This window comes from Saccopteryx bilineata, chromosome 1, assembly GCF_036850765.1.
Source record: "Saccopteryx bilineata isolate mSacBil1 chromosome 1, mSacBil1_pri_phased_curated, whole genome shotgun sequence".
Classification (NCBI taxonomy): domain Eukaryota; kingdom Metazoa; phylum Chordata; class Mammalia; order Chiroptera; family Emballonuridae; genus Saccopteryx; species Saccopteryx bilineata.
In genome coordinates, this window is record NC_089490.1 from 52,075,958 (window position 1) to 52,100,416 (window position 24,459).

General features: G+C 36.1%; 1 protein-coding gene across 2 annotated transcripts in view; it reads right to left on the bottom strand.

Annotated features, from left to right (window-relative positions):
• The window catches only part of PHIP (pleckstrin homology domain interacting protein), a 163,228-nt gene that overhangs the window by 132,973 nt on the left and 5,796 nt on the right, over nt 1-24,459 (bottom strand). For both annotated transcript variants that reach the window (XM_066253951.1, XM_066253944.1), the window contains exons 5-6: nt 4,815-4,965; nt 4,621-4,719 (exon numbers count right to left, since the gene is read on the bottom strand). In XM_066253951.1, the coding sequence (XP_066110048.1) occupies nt 4,621-4,719; nt 4,815-4,965 (250 nt within the window). The remainder of the gene's footprint in view (nt 1-4,620; nt 4,720-4,814; nt 4,966-24,459) is intronic.

Here is a 24,459-nt window from a genome sequence, read left to right on the forward strand (position 1 = left end):
AGGTGAGAGGCTGAAAAATAATTTGCCTAAAGGCACACATCTACACTAAAATAGAGTTAAGATGTATAACTTAATTTTAAGTGAATCTTTATGGCCCATTGTTCAGACTAGTTTTCCCAAAGAGAACTATAAAGGTAGACAAGATCTAAGGCTTCTTGTAACGCACAGGCTTGTTAGCATTAACTAGATGTTTGTGTAGTAAAGCTATTTTTCAAGGCAAAGCGGTTGCCTCACGCACATCATTAAAAATGAGGTTCTCCAAGGCTGCTTTATCCCCACCCACCCAGCCTGAAGCCTTGCAGAAGCAACAAATAAAACAACAAAGATACTGAAATAACTAGGCAAAACAACAAAAATAGATATAACCTAGAGATAAAAGCTTTACTTTGCTAATATGGTAAATGTAAAAATAAAAAGGAAAAAGAAATAGGAAAAACAAACATAAGGTGAATCACGAGATCACTTTACCGCAATCATTTTCACAAGATAAATACACATTAAACTAATCTCAAATTTTAACTTTAAAAATAGCTTTAATGTATCTAAATCTCTTCTGTACTGATCTCCCTCAATCCAGGCCATTTACTACTGAAATAGGGTTTATCCACAAGTGTGGGCAAATACAAAGTAAATTATATCTGAAAACAGACATAATGTAGGTAAGAAGGTTGCATAAAGGACAACAACAGAGATTCCTAATGTTTACTTTGGAAGTAATCATTATTAAAGGGGGTTTTAGAGGGCTGGAAAGTAGATGACCCTTGAATACCAGTTCCAATTTTTCACAATTTACATCATGTACTAGGAAGTACAAAGTAGTCAGGACAGGATTTATAAGCAAACAATGAAATACAAGATGAGAAAGTACTGAGATAAATTCAAGAGTTGTTTCTTAAATTGTACAGATTTGGGTTCTAATATTCCAAGTGTAATAAATCAACTGATAACCTATTTTACTAATAAACCTTAGTTTTTAAAAAATCAGTTTCTGGATTTTTCCTTACCCCAAAGCTTTCCTTGGACCAAATTCTCTCTCTTCTTCCAACTGTCTATTCTATATTTTTACCCCTTCCCACTTTCGAACTTTCCTTGTCTCACCCCAATTCATCAATTATATAGACTACCTACTGCCTCTTCATTTAATATTTATTAATGCTGAGGAATTGATCTATAAAGAGCAATAAAACATAACCTCTTTCCTCCAGTTCCTAATAGTACAAAAAACAAAGGTAAATAAATAGCTACAACTATGTAATAAAGCAATACTAGGGCTAACTACAGGCACTTAATTCTACCCAGCGACATTTAAATTTTAAAGGATGAATGAACAAATGTTCATAGAACAGACTAAAAAGACATACTGCGGAGAGAAATAAAACATACATAAGAGGCAAAGGGATGAAAGAATTTAGCTGAGAACTGCCAAAGAGTTGTACAAAACTAGAGCACAAAGTACAGGTTAACAAAAGTAGGAGAAAGTGAGTTTTGTGGCCACATTATAGGCCTGAGACTATTCAAAGTCACCAGGGGAAAGGAGGCATGATATGAATACATTTGCATTTTAGAACATTTAGAGCAGTTGTTTTTCAACTGGAAGCAATTTTATACCAGGGACATTTGGGAATGTATGGAGATATTTTTGGTTGTCAACTGTGAGAAGGTATAGTTAGTGACAAGTGGTTTGCTACTACCCTTTACTGGATAGGAGGTATGGATGCTGATAAACATCCTACAATGCACAGAACAAAGAATTATCTGGCCCAAAATGTAAACAGTATCAAGGATAAGAAAACACTGATTTAGAAACCCCAGTAGAGCTAAATCCTATGATACAGCAATAAGACTGGAGACAGGAAATTAGGTAGCCTATAAGTTCTAGGAGAACAGAGGCCATGTCCATGTTCACCCTTGCAACTCCAAAAAATACACACATCATCGCCCACTGAAAGATATAAGGTAATGATGTAAGCTCCAGACATGGAAGTACCCAAGAACTGAAATGTTGCTGTTGCAATGGTAATGAAAATCAGATTCAAGACATTAGAACAGAGTACAGGGGGTCCTCAGGTTACGACACAGTTCTGTTCCTACGACAGTGATGTAACCCAAATTTTGGTGTAAGTAGAAACATAACCTAGTCTAGGTCACTTACCTATCCTAACAGTTGTAAAATCATAATCTAGAACAGAAAATCACAACTAAGCCAAAATGGCGTGGATAAGTATACTAGGGGACGCCAACTCCTTCACTTAATATTCCATTTTACTGTTTATTGTTCCACGGCATGCAACCAAATAGTTCGCTGTTCTCCCACGTAGACTGAAAGTACAACTCTAACAGAGTAAGCCAAAACATTCACGTTTCAATTTTTTAAAGTTCTTATAGGAGTTAATGCCATAAACTTGAAACATGGAATGTCAAGAATGTAGTAACCTGAGGAACCCCTGTATATAGATATTATTTACAAAATACACACAAGAAATGAATAAGAGATCTAAAATAAAATGTCTCCTAGGCTTTGAATAAGTTTCCAAGGGTCAAAAGTTCTATTTTAGACATTCTGAAGTTTGACACAACTGTGAGATATCCAAAGAGAGAGGTCCAATAGTTTGTATATAATTTGGAAAAAACCTAAGAAAGGAAAATACAATTTATCACCACATTGATCTTAAATGATCATCTAAGTAACAGAAAGAAGTTCAGTGAAAATGAATAAACCCTAAGTGCAAAATGGTATACGGGAATGATAATCCTGGAACAGAAAAATGTAATTAATGGGAAAATTTGGTGAGATATGAATAGTCTGGTGCTTAGTTAATAATAACATAGCAATGTTGGTTTAGTAGTTTATCTGTTTAACTTTTTGGTAAATGATTTCTTATTCCAAAATTAATTAAAAGTATACTTAAAAAAAACCCTGCTATATCCCAAATGTATTAACATTTAAATACTTGAATTTATATTAAACATTTAAGTCTATATTTTAGGAAAAGCTAAAATACTAAGGCTTTTTCTAACTAGTTTGAAGGATATGGAGTCCAGGCCTAATTTAAGGGCCTAATAAAGTAAAAGGAATGAATCTAGGTGGTATTTCAAGAAGACGACCTCTCAATTTTCCTTCTTTAAAATTTTAAAGGAAAAAAAACTGTGCACTATGCTTTATAAAAAAAATAACAGAACTCTTAGTTTTCCACCCTTATAATTATTCTGTATTATGATAGTCATTCATTAAATCAACCTAAATAATATACATTATTATTATTATTGTTACATGGTAAACCAATGATTTTCAACCTATTTCATCTCATGGCACAAATAAACTGCTAAAATTCTGCAGCACACCAAAAAATACATTTTTTGCCAATCCGACAAAAAAATAGGTATAATTTTTATTTGATTTACAAAAACAGTAATAATAATAACCTACCCTTTTCTTACAAAGTATCTTTTTAAAAAGTCCGGTGCCTAACCTGACCAGGTCATGGCACAGCGGATACAGCGTCAACCCTGAGATGCGGAAAACCCAGGTTTGAAACCCCCAGGTCACCAGCTTCAGCACAGGGTCAATAGCCTGAGCAAGGGGTCACTGGCTTGACTGGAACCCCCCAGTCAGGCATGTATGAGACGCAATCAATAAACAACTAAAGTGACAGAACTATGAGTTGATGCTTCTTATCTGTCTCTCTACTTGTCTCTTTCTCTTTCTCACTAAAAACAAAACGAACAAAAAAATGAGGTGCTTATATGTATATAAAAACATTTATGATACTGTGAATTAACCAATGAGGACCCTGGCCGGTTGGCTCAGCAGGAGAGTATTGCTTCGGCGTGTGGATGCTCCAGGTTCAATTCCTGGTCAGAACACACATGAGATGTGACCATCTGCTTCTCCACCCCCAAATCCCCCTTCTCCCTCTCTCTTTCTAACCCCCTCCTGCAGCCATGGCTTGACTGATTTGAGCACATTGGTCCTGGGCACTGAGGATGGCTCTGTCAAGTCTCCACCTCAGGCACTAAAAATAGCTGGGTTGCGAGCATGGCCCTAAGTGGGAAGCACTGGCCCCAGACAGGGTGGATCCACGGTCAGGGTGCATCCCCCTCTTCTCACTTAAAAAAAAAATTTAACAAATGTGATGCAACCTTATTATGCTACCTGACCAGTAAAATGCAACTCTATTATATGACCTACATATTTGTTATTCAAGACATGGCATTCATATTGGATAGCTCTTGCTGTGTTGGCTGTTGTCATTTTTTTATTTGACCATCTAAAGGAAAAGAGGTCAGTGCCCCTGACTAATCAGGTAGTGCATATTTTAAAAAACTTTGTGGCACACCTGTTGAACATTAATGTAGCAAAGAATTTTTTGTAAAAATAAAATACCAATGAACTATAATTAGTCTACATTACATACAATATACACAATCCATAGTTACATATTACAACTTCTTCACTATTAAGATCACTGATAAAAGAAAAAAAATCCGATAGTATTTTTCTCTGAGTGCTAGTGTACATAATATGAAATTCTCTGATTTCACAATAACTAAAAACATTTTTACTTTCAAAAGCTTTTTACCAAGAGGGTATTAACTTGGTAATGAACTTGAACAACTCACCAATGCTGGGTGGGCTACCATAGTTAATCGGTGACTCAGGTGGTCTTCCACAATGCAATGCAGCCAGAGCAGATCCTTTCCACACAACATGCTTGCAGCCTATTAAACACACATATTTTTATGGAGACAAAGATAAGACAAAAAGACAAATAGTAAAAAAGAAGTGTCTAAAAGCTATTAAAACTTTTTCATACTTTTGTTTGTGCGTAGCAAGGACTGTCTGCCAGCTCCTAATAAAGTTTGTACTCCAGGAACACTTTGTGGAATTTCTTGTTCAAGAAGAGGTCCTAATCGATGACATATTTGCAGCAAGTGATCAGGGGCTAAATGTCTGTAGTACTTCACCTAATATATAAAAGACATAAAATGTTTGTTAAAAAATGACATAATTCTTTACAGTAAATAAAATGTATTTTTAAAAATATAGTAATTCGCTCTAGCTAGTTAATATTCCATTTTAATAGGAGAAAAGTTCAGGTTTTTCTGTGGAATTATTTGACGCACAGAACAGAATAGCTACCCAACCATCATTTAATCCACAAAGAAGGAAAATACTGAACAATTCATGTAAACTAAACATAGCAAGTTATAAATTAACAGATGCCAATCAAGTCAAATATTGTACGATGAAAAACATATAGCATTATAACCTAAAATATTATGTTTCAATTTAATATTTAAATTTTCAAAAACTTCAGCCTGATCCGTGGTGGCACTGTGGAGAAAGTGTCCACCTGGAATGCTAAGGTTGCCAATTCAAAACCCAGGGCTTGGCTGGTCAATGCACATACAGGAAGCAACTGCTATGAGTTGATACTTCCCACTTTTCCCCCCTCTTTCTCTTTCTCCCTCTTTCTCCTCTCTCTAAAAATCAATAAATCTAAAATAATTTTTAAAAATTTAAAAGAAAAACTATTAAAATTTGCCTAAAATAAAATTTAAAAGTATCTAAAATATTTATAGGGTTTCTTCCAGTTCAAAAACTTCAAAAAAAAAATCATCAAACTATAAAATACAAGTGTTTTGCATCCCTGATATTAAAAGTTTCTCCAGAATAATTAAGGATTAAAAAAAGCTTGATAGTTCATGTTATTACAAAATTTAGAAACACTTATATGCTGAGTTTAAAATTTACCTAAACCTAAAAGAAAGGCCAAATTCTAACTATTAAAATATTTTGAGTATAAAATAAATCAACCTACTAGAAAAGTATGCGTAATTTTGAAATACTGCTTAACTTATGGTATCATTTGAAAATGTTATAAAATGCTAATATTTTTATCATTTATCCTAAAGTCTTTTTAGTAATAGACAATATTTGCATAATATTCTAAAGAGAATTAACTTAAAAAAGATGAAATTTACTCTTCTTTCACTTTATATTTAGGTTATTGAGTTACTAAAATTTTGCACGGTAGTACTACCTAAATAATACTCTAGTTCAGCTGTTCTCAAAGGTGTTCTGGAAACCCCTGAGGGTTTTTCAGGTAAAAATTACAAATACTGAGACATCATTCACTGTTTTACTCAGAGTATATTGTGTTTTCCGGAGGCCACATGGCATGCGATGTTACAAAAGAATGAATGCAGAAGCAGACAAGAATCTGTCTCTATTAAATCAGACATTAAATGTTCTCAAAAATGTCTTTTAAAAAAATGACATTAGTCTCAAATTTGTTTTGAAGTAATTATATTATAAAAAAAATTATGTTAACATAAAATAAATTTAAATTTTTAAATAAATATTTTAGAATTTGTTTTAATTTTTAAACTACAAATACGAGATTATAATACACATAAGCAAAGAAACTTTAGTAATTCTTATTAATATAAGGGGTTTTCTAAGGCCAAGAAGTTTGAGAGTTGCTACTCAAGTTCATCTAGTAATGGCAACTTTAGTATGAATTCCATATAAGACTGGTTTGGGGGAGAAGAGGGGTTAAATCATTTCATTCTGTCTTATAGTACCTGTTATATTTTAATTGCTACAGACCATGTATGATGTCTAAAAATTTAGCTGATATTTGTCCTTCTCAGCTGAAGCTAATTAAGAGGAACTTTATTCTTCCTCATAATATACTCCTGGTCTGGAGACAGCATGAAGCCATTTTGTCACACTTTGATAGTATAATTTAAAGCTATAGAGAGTCTGGTATACAGTGGATGGTCAATATGTACTGACAGAATGAATACTTTTGGAAAAGAGGTTCTAATACAAGTTATATATAATGCATCTCTGCTTCAGAGATTCACAAAGCACAGTAACATTAAAGCATCTGAAAAATCTTGACATAAAACTAATTTTGCTTAATGCACAATTTCCCAAACTCAGTTAGCTATAGATTCCCTTTTTTCTTAATATCATCTTGACTGAAAACATATTTTTTCAAATATCTGCTTCAGTATGATTAGCTAAATATAAAAAAATATATATACCAAAATAAGAACCTTTACAATTGTATTTATACTTTCCTCTAATCTTTCCAAATTTGCCTAAAATAAAATTTAAAAGTATCTAAAATATTTATAGGGTCTCTTCCAGTTCTAAACTTGTCTATGATAATTATTCTAATGTACTTTTTTTAAATTGATCTGAATTCCTCATAAAAATTTTACTTTAACAAGAAAGTTCATTACTTATTAATGTTAATTATACAATAATCCTATTTTATAGTCCTCTTGCAAAATATATTTTAGGTAATGAACCTGAAAATCCTTACACAGAATTTCATCTTTTAATAAAATATTATGTATCCACTTTTTCCAACTAAATCCTTCCTTGATGATTTAGTATGTTAAAATTTTTACTTTTTCTTCTTCTTCTTTTTTAAGTGAGAGGCAAGGAGACAGACTCCTGCATGTGCCCTGACCAGGATCCACCAGACAAGCCCTCTCTGAGGTGATGCTCTGCCCATCTGGATTACTGCTCCATTGCTCAGCAACCGAGCTACTATTTTAGTGCCTGAAGTGGAAGCCATGGAGACATCCTCAGTGCCCAGGGCCAACTTGCTCGAACCATTCAAGCTATAGCTGCAGAAGGAGAGAGAGAGAGAGAGGGAGAGAGAGAGAGAGAGAGAGAGAGAGAGAGAGAGAGAGAGATTGGGGAGGAATGGGGAGGAGTGGAGAAGCAGAAGGATACTTCTCCTGTGTGCCCTGACCAGAAATCGAACCTGGGATTTCCACAATCCAGTCCAAAGTTCTATCGTTGAGCCAACAACCAGGGCCAATATATTACAATTTTTCAAAATCAACTTTCATTTTAAAGTTAGAAGAGCTACTTTCAGTTCTTAAAACTCCTCATGCTTTCTGGTTTTTAAATCTTTGGACAAGATGATCCCTCTGCTTTAAATCTATTCTTTACCCACTCACCTCCACATCGCATTCTCTTTCATATCTCAGCCTATACCTTACTGTCTTACACGATCTGTTTGTTACACCACCGCTGCCCCCTCTTGTGTTTCCATAGCACATAATATTCCTTCCTAAATGTTCCTTTATGCCCCAACTCCCAGTTTATAGTACTTATCTTTAAAATATTTTGATACCCGATTTCAGTGAGACTCTAATGACAGTTATAATCCTCTCTCCCTAGCTTTAAAAATACACACATATAGACTCTACCACAATCGTGCTGATTTAGGGATTCCTAAGACCCCTGGCACTACACTAAAATTGTCAACTTATCGGTCCATGTCCTGCATAAGACATGGAATTAGATCTTGTTTACCTGTCAAATCCACTACCTAAAAACAGGACTTACAACTGCATGCTTAATAAATTGTTAAATAAATAAACATATAAAAATATACAGAAAGCACTGACTTCTCTTCTAGAAGGCCTTTAAATACTGAAGTTCCTTATGGTCCAAGATCCCAGGAACCAGTTTTATAATCTCATTGCTTCACACTTTACTCTAGCCTTGGAAAATGTATCTCTTTCGAGTCCCAACGTCTCTTCAATTCAACACATACATGTAAAAATAAACTCATAAGCCTCATGCCAAACCCCATGTTACCTTAGTAATGGCAACACCATAAATTCAGCCTCAAAGCAAGAAGTCAATCTTTTTTTACACTGACCATTCTTCTCTCCCACCCCATTCCCAATATACAAGCAGTTTCACCAAATACAACTGATTTTTCCTTCCTATCCTTAAATCCATTCACCTCTCTTCACCACAATAACAGCCCAACTTCAAATCATCTTTGCAATAAACTCCCATCTTTCCCACATCCACTTATGCCCTCTGCCTGACTCAAATCTATTCTTTATTTGCTTCAGAATGCTCTTTCCAAAACACGTATCTGGTCAAATCATCTGTACCTAAAACCACCGGAGTCTTTCCTTGTTCTTTGAAGATTCAAATTCTTAACATGGTCTACAAATCCTGAAATGCATTCCTGGTCCGTTCCTATTTCTCTGCTTTCTCTGGAACATTCCCAACCCTACACCCCCTTTTTACATTTAGACATACTGGTCTTTTTTCGGGTTTTTTACCTGCACTCTCTTCTGTCAGGCTTTTCCGATATGATGCATTCAGCATTTTCCCACATCCCCTTGCCCACAAAATTCTTCTATGTGCTTCAAATCTTCCCTCCAATGTAACTTCATTTTCTTTACCCTATTTAGTGTAAGGGTGTCATCTTGGGTGCACACGCTCAATGACTCTTCCTTAAATCATGTACCAATTTATGTTATATTAAAAATGTAATGATTTAATGCTTTTCTTCTCAAGTGAACCAAACTATTAAGAGAACAGTTCCGTTAGATCCAATGGTGTCTATCACACAAACAATACATATTTTAAAAAGTAAATAAAAATGATCTTTTGCTACTCTCTTTCTAAACTATCCTTCAAGAATATTAATCCTTGTCACTATGATCAATATTTAAAATGTAAGAACAAAAAAAAAATTTAATTAAAATAGCTCATTTATGGCCCTGGCCATAAAGTGTAAAGCAATGAGATTATAAAAAACTGGTTCCTGGGATCTTGGACCATAAGGAACTTCAGTATTTAAAGGCCTTCTAGAAGAGAAGTCAGTGCTTTCTGTATATTTTTATGTGTTCATTTATTTAACAATTTATTAAGCATGCAGTTGTAAGTCCTGCTTTTAGGTAGTGGATTTGACAGGTAAACAAGATCTAATTCCATGTCTTATGCAGGACATGGACCCATAAGCTGGCCAGCTGTCTCACTGATAGAACACTGGTTCAGTGTGTGAAGGTCCTGTGTTCGATTCCCGGTCAGGGCACACAGAAGCACCCAACTGCTTCTCCACCCCTCTCCCTTCTTTCTCTCTCTTTCCCCTCCCACAGCCAGAGCTCAATTGGTTCAAGTGCATCAGCCCCAGGAGCTGAGGATGGCTCCATGGAGCCTCTGCCTCAGGTGCTAAAAAGTAAGCTCAATTGCAAGTATGGCCCCATATGGACAGAGCATCAGCTCCAGATGGAGGTTGCCCAGTGGATCCTAATCAGGGCACATGCAGGAGTCTCTCTCTATCTCCCATCCTCTCACTTGAGAAAGAAGAAAAAAATTCCTCGTTTATGAATATACATATTTTTACATTAGTAAGAGTCCCTGTCTTTAATAGTAAGCTTTTTAGTTTCAATAAACTTTTACTTACTCTATTTCCCCATGTATAAGATGCACCCTTTTACAAAAAAATTTGGGGAACTTCAAATGCCACAGATGGAACTGAAGACAAGGCAATATATAAAGACAGTAATTCGTCATCAAACACAGATGAGGACAAGCTAATGCATGGCAGTTTTGACAGTAAGGAGAAGTTATATGAATATTATGATGAATAAAACTTGAGTTCAATAACTTCATGTGATACATCTTATTTTCTAATTTTGGGCCCCAAAATTAAGGTGCGTCTCATATATGGGAGCATCTTATACATGGGGAAATACAGTATATACTAATATACAATTTAAAAGAAAACTTGCAATGATGTTCTAAAAAAATCCCTGGCCCTGGCCGGTTGGCTCAGCGGTAGAGCGTCCACCTGGCAAGTGTAAGTCCCGGGTTCAATTCTGGCCAGGGCACACAGGAGAAGTGTTCATCTGCTTCTCTACCCTTCCCCCTCTCCTTTCTCTCTATCTCTCTCTTCCCCTCCCACAGTCAAGGCTCCACTGGAGCAAAGTTGGCCCAGGCGCTGAGAATGGTGGAGGCACCATGGCTTCCGCCTCAGGCGCTAGAATGCAGCAGAGCAACGGCCCAGAGGGGCCGAGCATCACCCCCTGGTAGGCATGCCGGGTGGATCACAGTCGGGCGCATATGGGAGTCTGTCTGCCTGCCTCCCCCACTTCTCACTTCGAAAAAATACAAAAATAAACAAGTAAATAAAATTTAAAAGTCCCTTATCTAAAATATCTATTTGGATTATTTATACACTATTATTTAGGGGGAAAATGTTGACATTCTCAGTTCTAATACTTCCCATGACCAGAGTTGCTTTCAAGCCCTTAACAGATGCAACATAAAAAGTATGACCAAATTACATAGTTAAGTGTGATAAATACTAACAGAGTGTACACATATTGACTGCAAATTAAATACCAGCCTTTGTCTCATAAGTTTTACATGTAAAAGCTCAGTTAATTATTTTAACAACCCTAAGAGGAATGAACTATTACTATTCCCATTAAAAAAAGAAATTATGATGCAAAAATATAAAACAACCTTGAAAAGTCACCCACATTTAGCAGAAGAGAGATGAGTCAAACCAAGGCAGTCTAAGTTCAGAGCCCACATTCATACTGACCAGTCCTAAAGTACCAATTGCCTCAAACACATGTATATATCACTGTGCGAGCAAGCTGTAAGAGACATTTTGAATATTTTTCAACAGACATTAAACTGAGTCAAAACAAGAAATGTTTGAAAGTTCATTCACTACTAAATAAATTAGCACAAAGAGTAAATTCCTACAGGTAAAGGGGACCACTTCAAAATCTATGGATAAGGTTCAAAATTGTGGCAGAGCAGGTGAAAACTACACTTGTCACCTTCCAAGACCAAACTGGAATTAAAACTAAATTATAGAACAATCATCTTGAATAATCAACTGAAAACTGACGAGAAGTATTATAACCAAGGATTTACAGAAGCCACATATCAAGACTGGTAGGAAGAGCAGAGACAAAAAGGGAGTTCCTTCTGAAAAGCATGGGGTCTAAACCCTAAACCGTTCCCCAAATCAGAGCATCAGAGCCAGGAAGAAACACTCACATAACATCTAGGTGTGAAAAGCAACAAGGTTTCTGTCTACCAGAGAGAGATGGTAGTCCACCTGAAACACAGGCACACTCTTAAAACTTGAACGCACAAAATTTTCTTCGAAGCCATTCACCCTAAGCTCCAATTAAGGAGGGCATAATGAACTAGTCATGAGGAGAGGATGGGGGTTGTGGCACTGGGGAAGGAGCTGAAGTAACAAAGCCAGGATCTCATTACTAAGTCATTGTCCCATGCCACAGATGCCATCTTTCTTGGGTAGAGCCCTCATCTTTAACCTGCATCAGCCTGGGGTAAAGCAACAGCCCCCATCATATGGACTCTCTGACCCCACCCTGTGGAGCTTACAACCTGCTGAGGAGTATAGCCAGAGGATCTTTCAGTGACTGAGGCTAAAAGGGAGCAGGCAAGCAGAGGCAGATCTAGGGAAGCTTTGGGACTTTTGCTGACCAGCCCCTATGCCTGATGCTGGTAAAAGCCAGACTTGATGAGCAGCTTAGTCCTTCCCACGTGTATCCAGGCCCAGCAGAAGCAGCCACAAACTATGGACTACTTTTAGCTCCAAACAGGTTGCCAAAGATCACTCACAGGCATCGTCTTACATTGGCCTGCACCAGAATCCCTCCAAAGAGGCCCAGAACTAACAAACCTAGTGGCCAGCTTCAGACAACATCAGAGCAGGATCCAGTAAGTCATAAGTAGCATATCCAAAGGGGTATCTCAGCAGGCACCAGAACTTGCTGAAGCAAATTCTGCTTTGTGTGAACTGCATCTGTACAACAACTCACATACCATGGCCGGGTTAAGCCTCAGTCAACCAACCTAAGGGTGGATCCCACGCAAAAACGGGCCAATAGCAATCAAGACTCGATTACGACAGAAGGGCCCACATAATCCACACAAAGGACATTCCTGGAGCAACCAGCTCAGATAATCAAGGAACTACACCACTGAATCCCACAGGATACCTACTACATAAAGCCACATAACCAAGCCTGGGAGTCACAGATCTATCTGTACAGAGAAACAAACACAAAGAGGACAGCCAAAGGCCCCAAATGCAAGAATAGTAAAAATCTCCAGGAAAAGACCTAAATAAAATGGAGGTAAGAAATTTATCACATATAAAGTTCAAGGTAATGATTATAAGGATGCTCAAGAGCATGAAAAAGGACAAAGAAACCATAAAAATGAACCAATCAAAAATGAAGAATATGGTCTGACCTGTGGTGGCATAGTGGATAAAGCATTGACCAGGAACCCTGAGGTCGCTGGTTTGGAATGCTGAGCTTGCCCAGTAAATGCACATATGGGAAGCAACTAATATGAGTTTTCCACTTCTCACTCCCCTCCCCTCTCTAAATACCACTAAACAAAATTTTTTAAAAAATGAAGAATGCAATATCTGACATCAAGACTATATTGGAAGGAATGAACAGTAGGTTGGAAGAAGCAGAGGACTGAATCAGCAATTTGGAAGACAGGGTAGAAAAAACACAATCAAAGCAGAAATAAATTTAACAAAATGAGGACAGTTTAAGAAACCTTTGGGACAACATGAAGCATAACACCATCCACATCACAGGGATAACAGAAGGAGAAAAGAGCAAGAGATCAAGAACCTATTTTAAGAAATAATGACCAAAAAAGTTCACTAACCTGTGAAGGAAAATGCAGAGTCCCAAACAAGATAAATCCAAAGAGGCACACACCAAGACACATCATAATAAAAATGGAAAGGCTAAAGATAAAGAGAGAATCTTAAAAGCTGCAAAAGAAAAACAGCTACCTACAAGGGAGCTCCCATAATACTGTCAGTTGATTTCTTAATTCTCAAACCAGAAGGGATTGACATGAAATACAGTATTCAAAATGATGAAAAGGACCTACCACCAAGACTACTTTACCCAGCAAGGCTATCACTTAAAATTGAAGAAATAAAGAGCTCCCCAGACAAGAAAAAGCTAAAGGAGTTTGTTACCACCAAATCAGCATTACAAGAAATGTTAAAGGGTGTAGATGAAGGAAGGAGGAGGTGGGGACCAAAAGGAACACAGTTAAAAGAATCATATGGCACTAAATACGTACCTATGGATATTAATTTAAATGTAAATGGTTGCTCCAATCAAAAGACAAAGGATAGTTGAAAACAAGACCCATACATAAGCTGTCTACAAGAGAACCAACTCAGAATGAAATATACACACACTAAAAGTAAAGGGATGGAAAAAGACATTTCATGCAAGTGAATATTAAAAAAAAAGCTGGGCCTGACCTGTGGTGGCACAGTGGATAAAGCGTCGACCTGGAAATGCTGAGGTCGCCGGTTCGAAACCCTGGGCTTGCCTGGTCAAGGCACATATGGGAGTTGATGCTTCCAGCTCCTCCCCCCTGTCTCTCTTCCCCCGCCTCTCTGTCTCTCTCTCTCTCTCTCTCTCCCTATCTCTCTCCTCTCTAAAATGAATAAATAAAATTAAAAAAAAAAAATTTAAAAAAAAAGCTGGGGTGGCAATACTTATATCTGACAAAACAGACTTTAAAACAAAGGCTATATAGTAAGAACCAAAGAAGGGCACTACATAATAATGAAGGGATCAGTCCAATAAGAGAATATAATCCTTGTAAACATTTCTGTACCCAATATAAACACACCTAAATATTATATGTAAAGTAAATCTTGATGGATATGCAGGAAGAGACTGATAGTAATACAGTCACAGTAGGGGATTTTAACACCCCACTGACATCAATGGACAGATCGTCCAAATAGAAAATCAACAGGGAAACGGTAACCTTAAATGACACACTAGATTAGCTGGATTTAATTGATATCTTCAGAATACTTCACCCGAAAGCAGCTGAATATATATATTCTTTTCAAGTGTACATAGAACACTTTCTATGACATGCTAGGAAACAAAACAAGTCTCAATAAATTTAAGACTAATACCATACCAAGCATCTTCACTGACCATAACAACATGAAACTAGAACTCAAGCTCGCTCTCTCTCTCTCTCTCTCTCTCTCTCACACACACACACACACACACAAATAATGGAGGCTAAATAACATGTTACTAAAAAATAAATAGGTCAACCATGAAATCAAGGAACAAATAAAAAGATACCTTGAAACAAACGAAGAACACAACAAACCAGTATCTATGAGACAGCAAAAGCAGTTCTAGGAAGGAAATTCACAGCATTACAGGCCTACCACATAAAACAAGAAAAATATCAAAAGAACAATCTAAAATTACACTTCACAGAACTAGAAAATAACAACAAAGCTCTAAGGGAGTAGAAAAAGAAAATGATAAAGATCAAAAATAAATAGTCTAAAAAAATACAAAGTATCAATAAAACCAGAGCTGGTTCTTTGAAAGATAAACACTGACAAACCCTTAACCAGACTCATCAAGAAAAAGAGAGGACCCAAATAAATAAAATCAGAGATGAGAGAGGAAAAGTAACTACACCAAAGAAATAAATGATTTTAAGAAAATATTAGAAATACTATATGCCAACAAATTGGACAATCTAGACAAAATGAATAAATTCTTAGAAAACACAATCTTCCAAATCTGAATCAGGAAGAATCAGAGAATCCAGACAAATTACAACAACCAAAACTGAAGCAGAAATAAAAAAACTACTACCAAAAGTCCTGGACTGGAAGGCATTCAAAGAACTAACACCTATCCTTCCTCAAGCTATTCCAAAAATTCCAAGGGCAGAAGACTTCCAAGCTCATTTTACTGGGCCAGCATTATGCTAATTCTAAAACCAGATAAAGACACTACAACAAAAACTATAGGCCAATTTCCCTGATAAACATAGATGCTAAAATTCTTAACAAAATATTAGCAAACTGGATACAGCAGTACCTTCAGATGATCATATACCATAATCAAGCATGATTTATCCCAGGGATGCAAAGTTTGTACAATATTAGCAAATCAACTAATGTAACACATCACATAAACAAAATGAAGGATAAAAAGTACATGATGGTATCAATGGATGTAGAAAAAACATTTAATAAAATCCACCACATATTTATGATAAAAACCTTCAGCAAAGTGGGAATAGAGGAAGCATACCTCAACATAATAAAGGCTGTATGTGACAAACCCACAGACATCATATTCAATAGACAAAAACCACAACTGTTACCCTTTAAGATCAATAACAACACAGGTATGCCCACTTTCACCACTCCTACTCATAGTTCTGGAAGTCCTAGAACAGCAATAAGAAGAAACAAAAGGCATATAAATGAAAAGGAAGAGCCTGACTAGGAGGTGGCACAGTGGGGATAAGAGCATCGACCTGGGATGCTGAGGACCCAGTTTTGAAACCCAGAGGTTGCTGGCTTGAGCACGGGCTCATCTAGCTTGAGCATGGGATCATACTACACATGACCCCATGGTTGCTGGCTTAAGACCAAAGGTCACTGGCTCCACTGGAGCCCCCGTCTCAAGACACATCTAAGAAAGCAATCAATGAACAAGTCAACTGCTGCAACGAAGAATTGATGCTTCTCATCTTTTTCCTTTCCTGTCTCTCTCACTGTCTAAAATATAAAAAAATAATAATAAATGGAAAATAAAACCCTTGATGACATGTTACTGTATACAGAGAAGATTAATTTTCCACCAAAAAACCCCTGGAACTGATCAATAAATTCAGTAAAGCAGCAAGATGTAAAATAAATATCCAGAAATCAGTTGTATCTTTATATACCAATAATGAACTATCACAGAAAGGGAAATCAAGAATACAATACTATTCACAATTGCTTAATAAAAAAAAAAAGAAAGAAAAAAACTAGATTTAATCAATCACATTCAAGACTTGTACTTAAAAAAATTATAAACACTGAAGCAAAAAAACTGAAGAAGATACAAGTAAGTGGAAGCACATACCTTGTTCATGAATAGGAAGAATTAACAGTGTTAAAATGTCCATACTACCCAAATACAACACACTCAGGCAATCTAGAGATTCAATACAATTCCTATCAAGATACCAATGGCGTATTTCACAGAACTAGAACAAATATTCCAAAAATTTACACTGAAACAAAAATGAGCTTGAATAGCTAGCTATATAGCAATCCTGAGAAAGAACAAATTTGAAGGAATCATGCTACCTTACATCAAACTATACTTATACTGCAAAGCCATAGTAGTCAAGCATGTCACTGGCACAAACACAGATATAGAGATCAATGGAACAGAAAACACAGCCCCAAAATAAACCCACGCCTTTATGTCAATTAATATTTGACAAAGAAGGCAAAAACAGACAATGTGGTAAAGACACTCTATTCAAGAAATGATGTTGGAAAAATTGGACATACATGCAAAAATAAATGAAATTAGAGCACCTTCTTGCACCATGACACAAGAATAAATTCAAAATGAATGAAAGATTTAAAGACTCAAAACCATAAAAATTCTAGAAGAAAACATTAGCAGTAAAATCTTGGACATTTCACGTAGCAATGTTTTCTCTGATATACCTCCTCAGGCAAGGGAAACAAAAGAAAAAATAAACAATGGGTCTACATTAAAGGTTTTGAACAGTAAAGGAAACTATTAACAAAATGAAAAGTCAATCCACTGAATGGGAGAACATAGCAGCCAATACATCTTGATAAGGGGTTAATATCCAAATGCATAAAGAACTTATAAGACATCAAAAACACAAAAAATCCAATTAAAAAATGAACAACGGACCTGAACAGACACTTCTCCAAAGAGGACAGAGACATGAAAAAAATGTTCAATATCACTAATCATCAGAGAAATGTAAATTAAAACCAATGAGATATCAACTGTAAGAATGGCTGAAAGATAGCCTGTCAGAATGGCTATTATCAATAAATCAACAAACAATTGCTGGCAAGAATGTGAAGAAAAGGGACCCTCATAAACTGTTGGTGAAAATGCAGATTGATGCAGCCACTGTGGAAAGCAGTATGGAGTTATCGCAAAAAATTAAAAGTGCAACAGCCAACTCCACTTCTGGGAATTTATCCGAAGCAATCCAGTAAAACACTAATTTAAAAGAATATATGTACCTCTATATTCACTGCAGTGTTATTTACAACAGTCAAAATTTGGAAGCCCCCCCAAGTGCCCATCATTAGATGAGTGGATAAAAAAAAGCTGTGGTACATTTACACAATGGAATACTACTCGGCTATAAAAAAGGAAACCTTACCCTTTACAACAGTATGAATGGACCTTAAGAGCATTATGCTAAGTGAAATAAGCCAGTCAGAGAAAGACAAGTTCCATATGATTTCACTCATATGTGGAATCTAACAAACAAAATTAGCTAATTATAGCAAAACAGACTCATAGATAGAAAGCAGGCTGACATCTGTGGGGAGGTGGCATGAAGGGATTGAACAAAATGAAACAGAAAAATCTCATGAACAAAAACATCAGTGTGCTGACTGCTGGGGGAGGGGTGTGGAGGGAGGTGCAAAAAGGTATAGGGGGATAAATAAATGTTGGACAGAAACTTGACTTGGTTTTGTGATCACACAATACCGTGCACAAATTTGTTGTGTAAAATTGTAAAAAATAAATGAATATAAAAATAAATTGGATAGAATATAAAACTACTACAATGATATATATACCACTAAAACGCTTTCCCCCAAAATGGCTAAAGAAAATCAATGTGATCAAACCTACAGTATTCAATATTTCTAAGATTAAAATCATAAACTTTTTTTTTTTGGTACCTTTCTGAAGTTGGAAACAGAGGCAGTCAGACAGACTCCCGCATGCGCCCAACCAGGATCCACAAGGCACACCTACCAGGGGGCGATGCTCTGCCCATCTGGGGCATTGCTCTGCTGCGACCAGAGCCATTCCAGCGCCTGAGGCAGAGGCCACAGAGCCATCCTCAGTGCCCGGGCCAACTTTGCTCCAATGGAGCCTTGGCTGCGGGAAGGGAAAAGAGAGACAGAGAGGAAGGAGAGGGGGAGGGGTGGAGAAGCAGATGGGCACTTCTCCTGTGTGCCCTGGCCGGGAATCAAACCCGGGACTCCTGCACACCAGGCCGACGCTCTACCAATCGGCCAGGGCCTAAACTCTTAATTTAATGTTAGAAGATACAGATTACATTAAAGGGTTAATATTGTAAAATTTATTATTATTAAAAAATAATTTTTGAAATGCACATTTATCAGTAGTCTCCACTTTTTTAAATCCATACTCCTAACATTGCATCCCCACTAAGATGCAAAAGTCTGCTTTTATGGATGGAAACCTTGCTGCTACCTCAGTTTTACTCCTAGACCAGTGGACTAGTCAGAGCTTTTTCAAAATTCTCATATCCCTGCCCCCACTTCCAATACCAACTGAGAATCATCCAAATAGTAACAAGAATCTTTGGTTAAATGTCCATAATGGTTAAAATCTGAATTAAACAAAAGTATCTTTTTTGTAAATATGTATGTTACATTGGCTAAAGAGGAGTTCAGCAAACACTTTCTGTACAGGGTCAAATGGTCAATACTATATTTTAGGCTTTAGGGGCTCCTCCTATCTGTCACATATATATGGATTTAAAAACTTTTTAACTCTGGCCAGTTGGCTCAGTGGTAGAGCGTCAACTCGGTGTGTGCATGTTCAGGGTTCGATTCCCATTCAGGGCACACAGGAGAAACGCCCATCTGCTGCTCCACTCCCCCTCTTGCTTTTCTCTCTCTCTCTCTCTCTCTCTCTCTCTCTCTCTCTCTCTCCTCCTCCTCCTCCTCCTCCTCCTCCTGCAGCCATGGCTCCATTACAGCAAGTTGGACCTGGGCTGAAGATGGCTCCATGGCCTCTGCCTATGGAACAACATCCCAGATGAGCAGAGCATCAGACCCTTAGCGGGCTTGCCAGATGGATTCCGGTCTGGGCGCATGCAGGAGTCTCTGCCTCCCCCACTTTCACTGAATTAAAAAAAAAAAAAAAGAAAAAACCTCTCTTTAAAAAAGTATTAACTTTAGGTCAGAAGCTTTGCAAAAACAGGTCTTCTGTACAATTTACCTATGTCCGCCATAGTATAGTCACCCAAATCCAAAGAAAGATCCTTGGTTCTAGCAACTTTTCCAGCAGCAGGGGTAACACAATTCTGTAAAAATCAACTGTTCATGCCTTCTCCATCTTAGCCCAAATCATCAATCTGTATCACTCCTTTCTCAGTCTACATATAAAAAATACTTTATACTTATCAATTACAACTTGAACAACAGGATCCTCTTTTAAAAATATAAATTGTAGCAAGGACAGATCAAGAAAAGAAACATCTGAGTGGTTTTATTCTCCTGCATCTTTGACTAAACCAACCTGCTTCTGCTTGGTATGCTACTTTATATAAACAGACAAATACTCTCGTTACCCGTGGAAGGTATTGTTAAAATGTAGATGTTTAGAAAATATATAGAACCTACAAGCCACCACATTCCATCAGACATACTGTCATTAAGAACTTCTCGGCCCTGGCCGGTTGGTTGGCTCAGCGGTAGAGCGTCGGCCTGGCGTGCAGGAGTCCCGGGTTCGATTCCCGGCCAGGGCACACAGGAGAGGCGCCCATCTGCTTCTCCACCCCTCCCCCTATCCTTCCTCTCTGTCTCTCTCTTCCCCTCAGGCGCTAGAATGGCTCTGGACACAACAGAGCAACGCCCCAGATGGGCAAAGCATCACCCCCTGGTGGGCAGAGCGTGGCCCCGTGGCAGGCGTGCCGGGTGGATCCCAGTCGGGCGCATGGCGGGAGTCTGTCTCTCCCCGTTTCCAGCTTCAGAAAAATACAAAATAAATAAATAAATAAATAAATAAATAAATAAATAAATAAAATTTCTCTAATCAAATTTTAAAGAAAAGGTCTGCAGTTTAAGGGCTCTAAAGTCAAGCTACCTAAATTTAAGCTTGCAACTCAGTGTGGGAAAAACATTTACTCCAACTCTCAATGTCCTCATCTATAAGACTCGGACTAGAACCGCCTTAGGAAGGTAGTCAGAGCACCTGACATAAGAGTTGGCTGTTACTTTAATAATACTCCACATTACATATCGTATTTCACCACGTATAACACGCATTTTTTTTTTAATTTCGGGTCTAAAAACTGGGTGCATCTTAACAAGGGTTGTGGCATTTCAAATACCATAGATAGAACTAAGGACAAGGCAATTTATGAAGACAGTGATTCGTCATCAGACACATGAGGACAAGCTAATGGATGGGAGTTTTGACAGTGATGAGGAGTTGTATGAATTTTATGATGAATAAAACTTGAGTTCAATAACTTCATGTAATACATTCTTTTTCAAATTTCGCGCCCCAAAATTAAAGTGCACCTTAAACATGGGAGTGTCTTATACATGAAAAAATATGGAACTACATATTCACCTTTCGTGTTGAAAAAATTTTTTCTAGACCTGAACAGGGAAAAAGGTGGGTTATTTTTTGAAAGATCTTTTTCCAAGTGAGATTAGATCAATATATATATTAATTTCAATTACTTGACTCACCTATAAGACCTAAATGCCAGTCCTTCCTCTAGTATATAATTAAAAGTCCCTATGAAAATAAGATCCACCTAATGATTTGCATTTGTATGATCTAGCCTCTTCATTTCTAGAAAACCTAATTGGTTCTAAAAAAGTCAGGTTATCAGATTATCTCATCTATTTTCTGTTTTTCAGAGTTGAAAGACTAGTTGCTTCTCTCTACAATTCTGAGTACTAAAAGGTCAGCTTAATGAAATATGGTTCCTATTTTTATGACATTTTTAAAAAATCATAAATTTTAAAAAACCTATTTGCTATTTAATTGCTATATAGGTCAATTATTAAAACACAGCCCCTAAACTTCTCTAAACTTTTAAATTTATAATTATTCTCTTACCATTTTACAAAGTATATGTTAAATTATATGTACCTATAATCTTTAAGGCAAGTTTACCTTTTTCTCTGAATACTTTCACTAACAGCATTTTCACGTGGACAAATATATGGAATAATTTGTGCCAAGTATTCTCCAAATGTATTTTTCTTCACAAACAAATAAGATTAAGTACTCTCTCCATATCACAGGTGAAGAAAATTAAAGTCCAAAGGTTACATAGTGTGTCCAAGGTCATACATTCAGAAAGAAGGAGAAATAGTAATCAAACCCCAATCTCCTGAATCCAAGTTAACTTACTTTCCTTACAATTTCCTTCTCAAAATTTTAGTCCCACTCCAGTCACATAGGTTTTATGATTATAAACTTACTAGAACCATATAACCATTTTTCAAGTCTAACTAAGATTTTCAATCTTCTAACTCTCAGAAGGACTTTTACATGTCTTTGATTTCTTTGTAATTAGAAATAGAATTAGTATATAATCTTATTAGGTGTCAAAATTAATCTTGGTGGTCTATTTACTCTTAATTGTGAATAAACATGGTAGAAAGACTGTGTCTTATATTCACAATTTAGTCAACCACCCAAGAATGTATTTACAATTATCAATACAAATGAGTCATTTAGAGAAAATGCAATACTGCTCTTCCAAATTTTATTCATCACAATTTATGTTCTGCTTAAAAAAAAAAAAAATACTCCATCCAAATTAAGGTTTCCACAAACCACAAAGAACACTATAAAAATTAATCTTAAACACAACAAAACTTAATTTTAAAATAATACATTTTAAACTTTTATTTTTAAACCAAGTCATATTGGCTAAGCAAAATTTGTGCAATAAATCCTCTTTAAAACATTTACTTAGGCCTGAGCAGGGGTGGTGCACTGGACAGAGCATCGACCTGGAACACTGAGGTCCGCAGTTCAAAACTCTTGAGGTCACCAGCTTGAACGCGGGATCATTTACGTGATCCCAAGGTCGCTGGCTTGAACAGGGGTCACTGGTTCAGCTTGAGCTACCCCAGTCAAGGCATGTATGAGAATCAATGAGCAACTAAAGTGAGGTAACTATGATGCTTCTCATCTCTCTTCCCCTTCTTCTCCCTTCCCGTCTCTTAATAAAAAAATTTTTAAACTCACTTACTTGGTTTATAATTTAAAACTCAAATATATAATTCTGTTGAAAAAGTTATTGTATATTAATTTAAAGATGAAAAATTCTTAAACTGTTTATGCTTAAGATACAAACTTTATGCTTAAGATAAAGAAAATGACCAGTTTCATTTTTAACATTTGTTTTAAACAATGTACTCAAAATATTAACACCTAACATACAATGGCAGTGAAGTTGTATCAGAAAATGCATATTTTTCCAAGTTGCCTAGAATTTACCATTTCCACACCTCAAAAGTAAACCAGAACCAAGCTACATGAGTAAAGATAAATATTTTTTGTATTTATGTTATAACCTCTGTGAAGACAGACTATGTGCCTCTTAGCTATGACAGAGACCAAATAGGTCATGCTACCATGACAAAAGGCCATCTGGAATCCAGAATAGGTTCTTTATGTATGTACTTGCTTTGTAGAAGGCTGCCACCATTCATGCTATAATGAATAACCTTAGCCTCATACTACAAATCTCATTTCTTATAATTTACTTTTAATTTAAGTAGTTGTATCAAACCATGTTGCTACCTCATTTTTCTGAGTATCAATTTCTCATCCAAACATCCTTTTCCTTATGTGATCCCTGTTGCATTTCTGTGTGTGTGTAACTAAAGGTAGATTGCTTTAAACCTGATCACTGCCTTCTCTGTCACTTAAAATATTTCACTGTTCGGTATCTTAATTTTAATTTTTCAATACCTGAATTCTCAAATTTCATGAAGAAAAAAAGTACTCATTTCCATCTGTTATTAAATACTTACACTCTATATTCTACATTTAAAACTTTCAAAATTATTAATTTTCAAATTAGTTGTTTCACAAACATAGCATCTCACAAACAAAAAAAAACTGATCATTACACATTTTAAGCTTATTTCTAAAATTTTAAATTTGCTTCCTATTATAATAGCCTTTATCACCTTAAATGTAATTATGGAAGAAACTTAAATATCCAAAAATTTTACTGTTAATAATTTTCTCTAATACACTCATTTTAATGACTGACTTTCTTGAAGTTAATGAAAAGGACATTAAAATAGGAAGTGATTCTAAATGGGTAGGCTTAGAATAACTGCTACTCTGCTTAGTAGTATAGACACTTCTATGAATTTGAAAATTCATATGAAGAAACTACTAGGCAAGAATAAAATTAATGTTGGTATTACTTGTCCATAGTAAGTTGGGTAAAATACAATTTTACTTCTTACAATTCTGTAGTGACATGATAGATAACCACAAACTTTGGGGAAAAGTATGGCTGCAGTGAGAGAAGCTGTTTCTAGATATAAGAAAAAATCTTGCTATCTGATAAAGAAATTGAGTGGATTAAAAATTGACATTCATAGAATTTATTTAATCTAATATTAATTTAAGACTTAATTCATAAAAGTCTAATACTATTAAACCTTTTAAAAATACATATATCATTAAACCAGATTGGCAAAACAAGAAAAAACATCTCTGACAATTTCAAAAAAGAATACAAACTATTGTGATGGTTTTAAA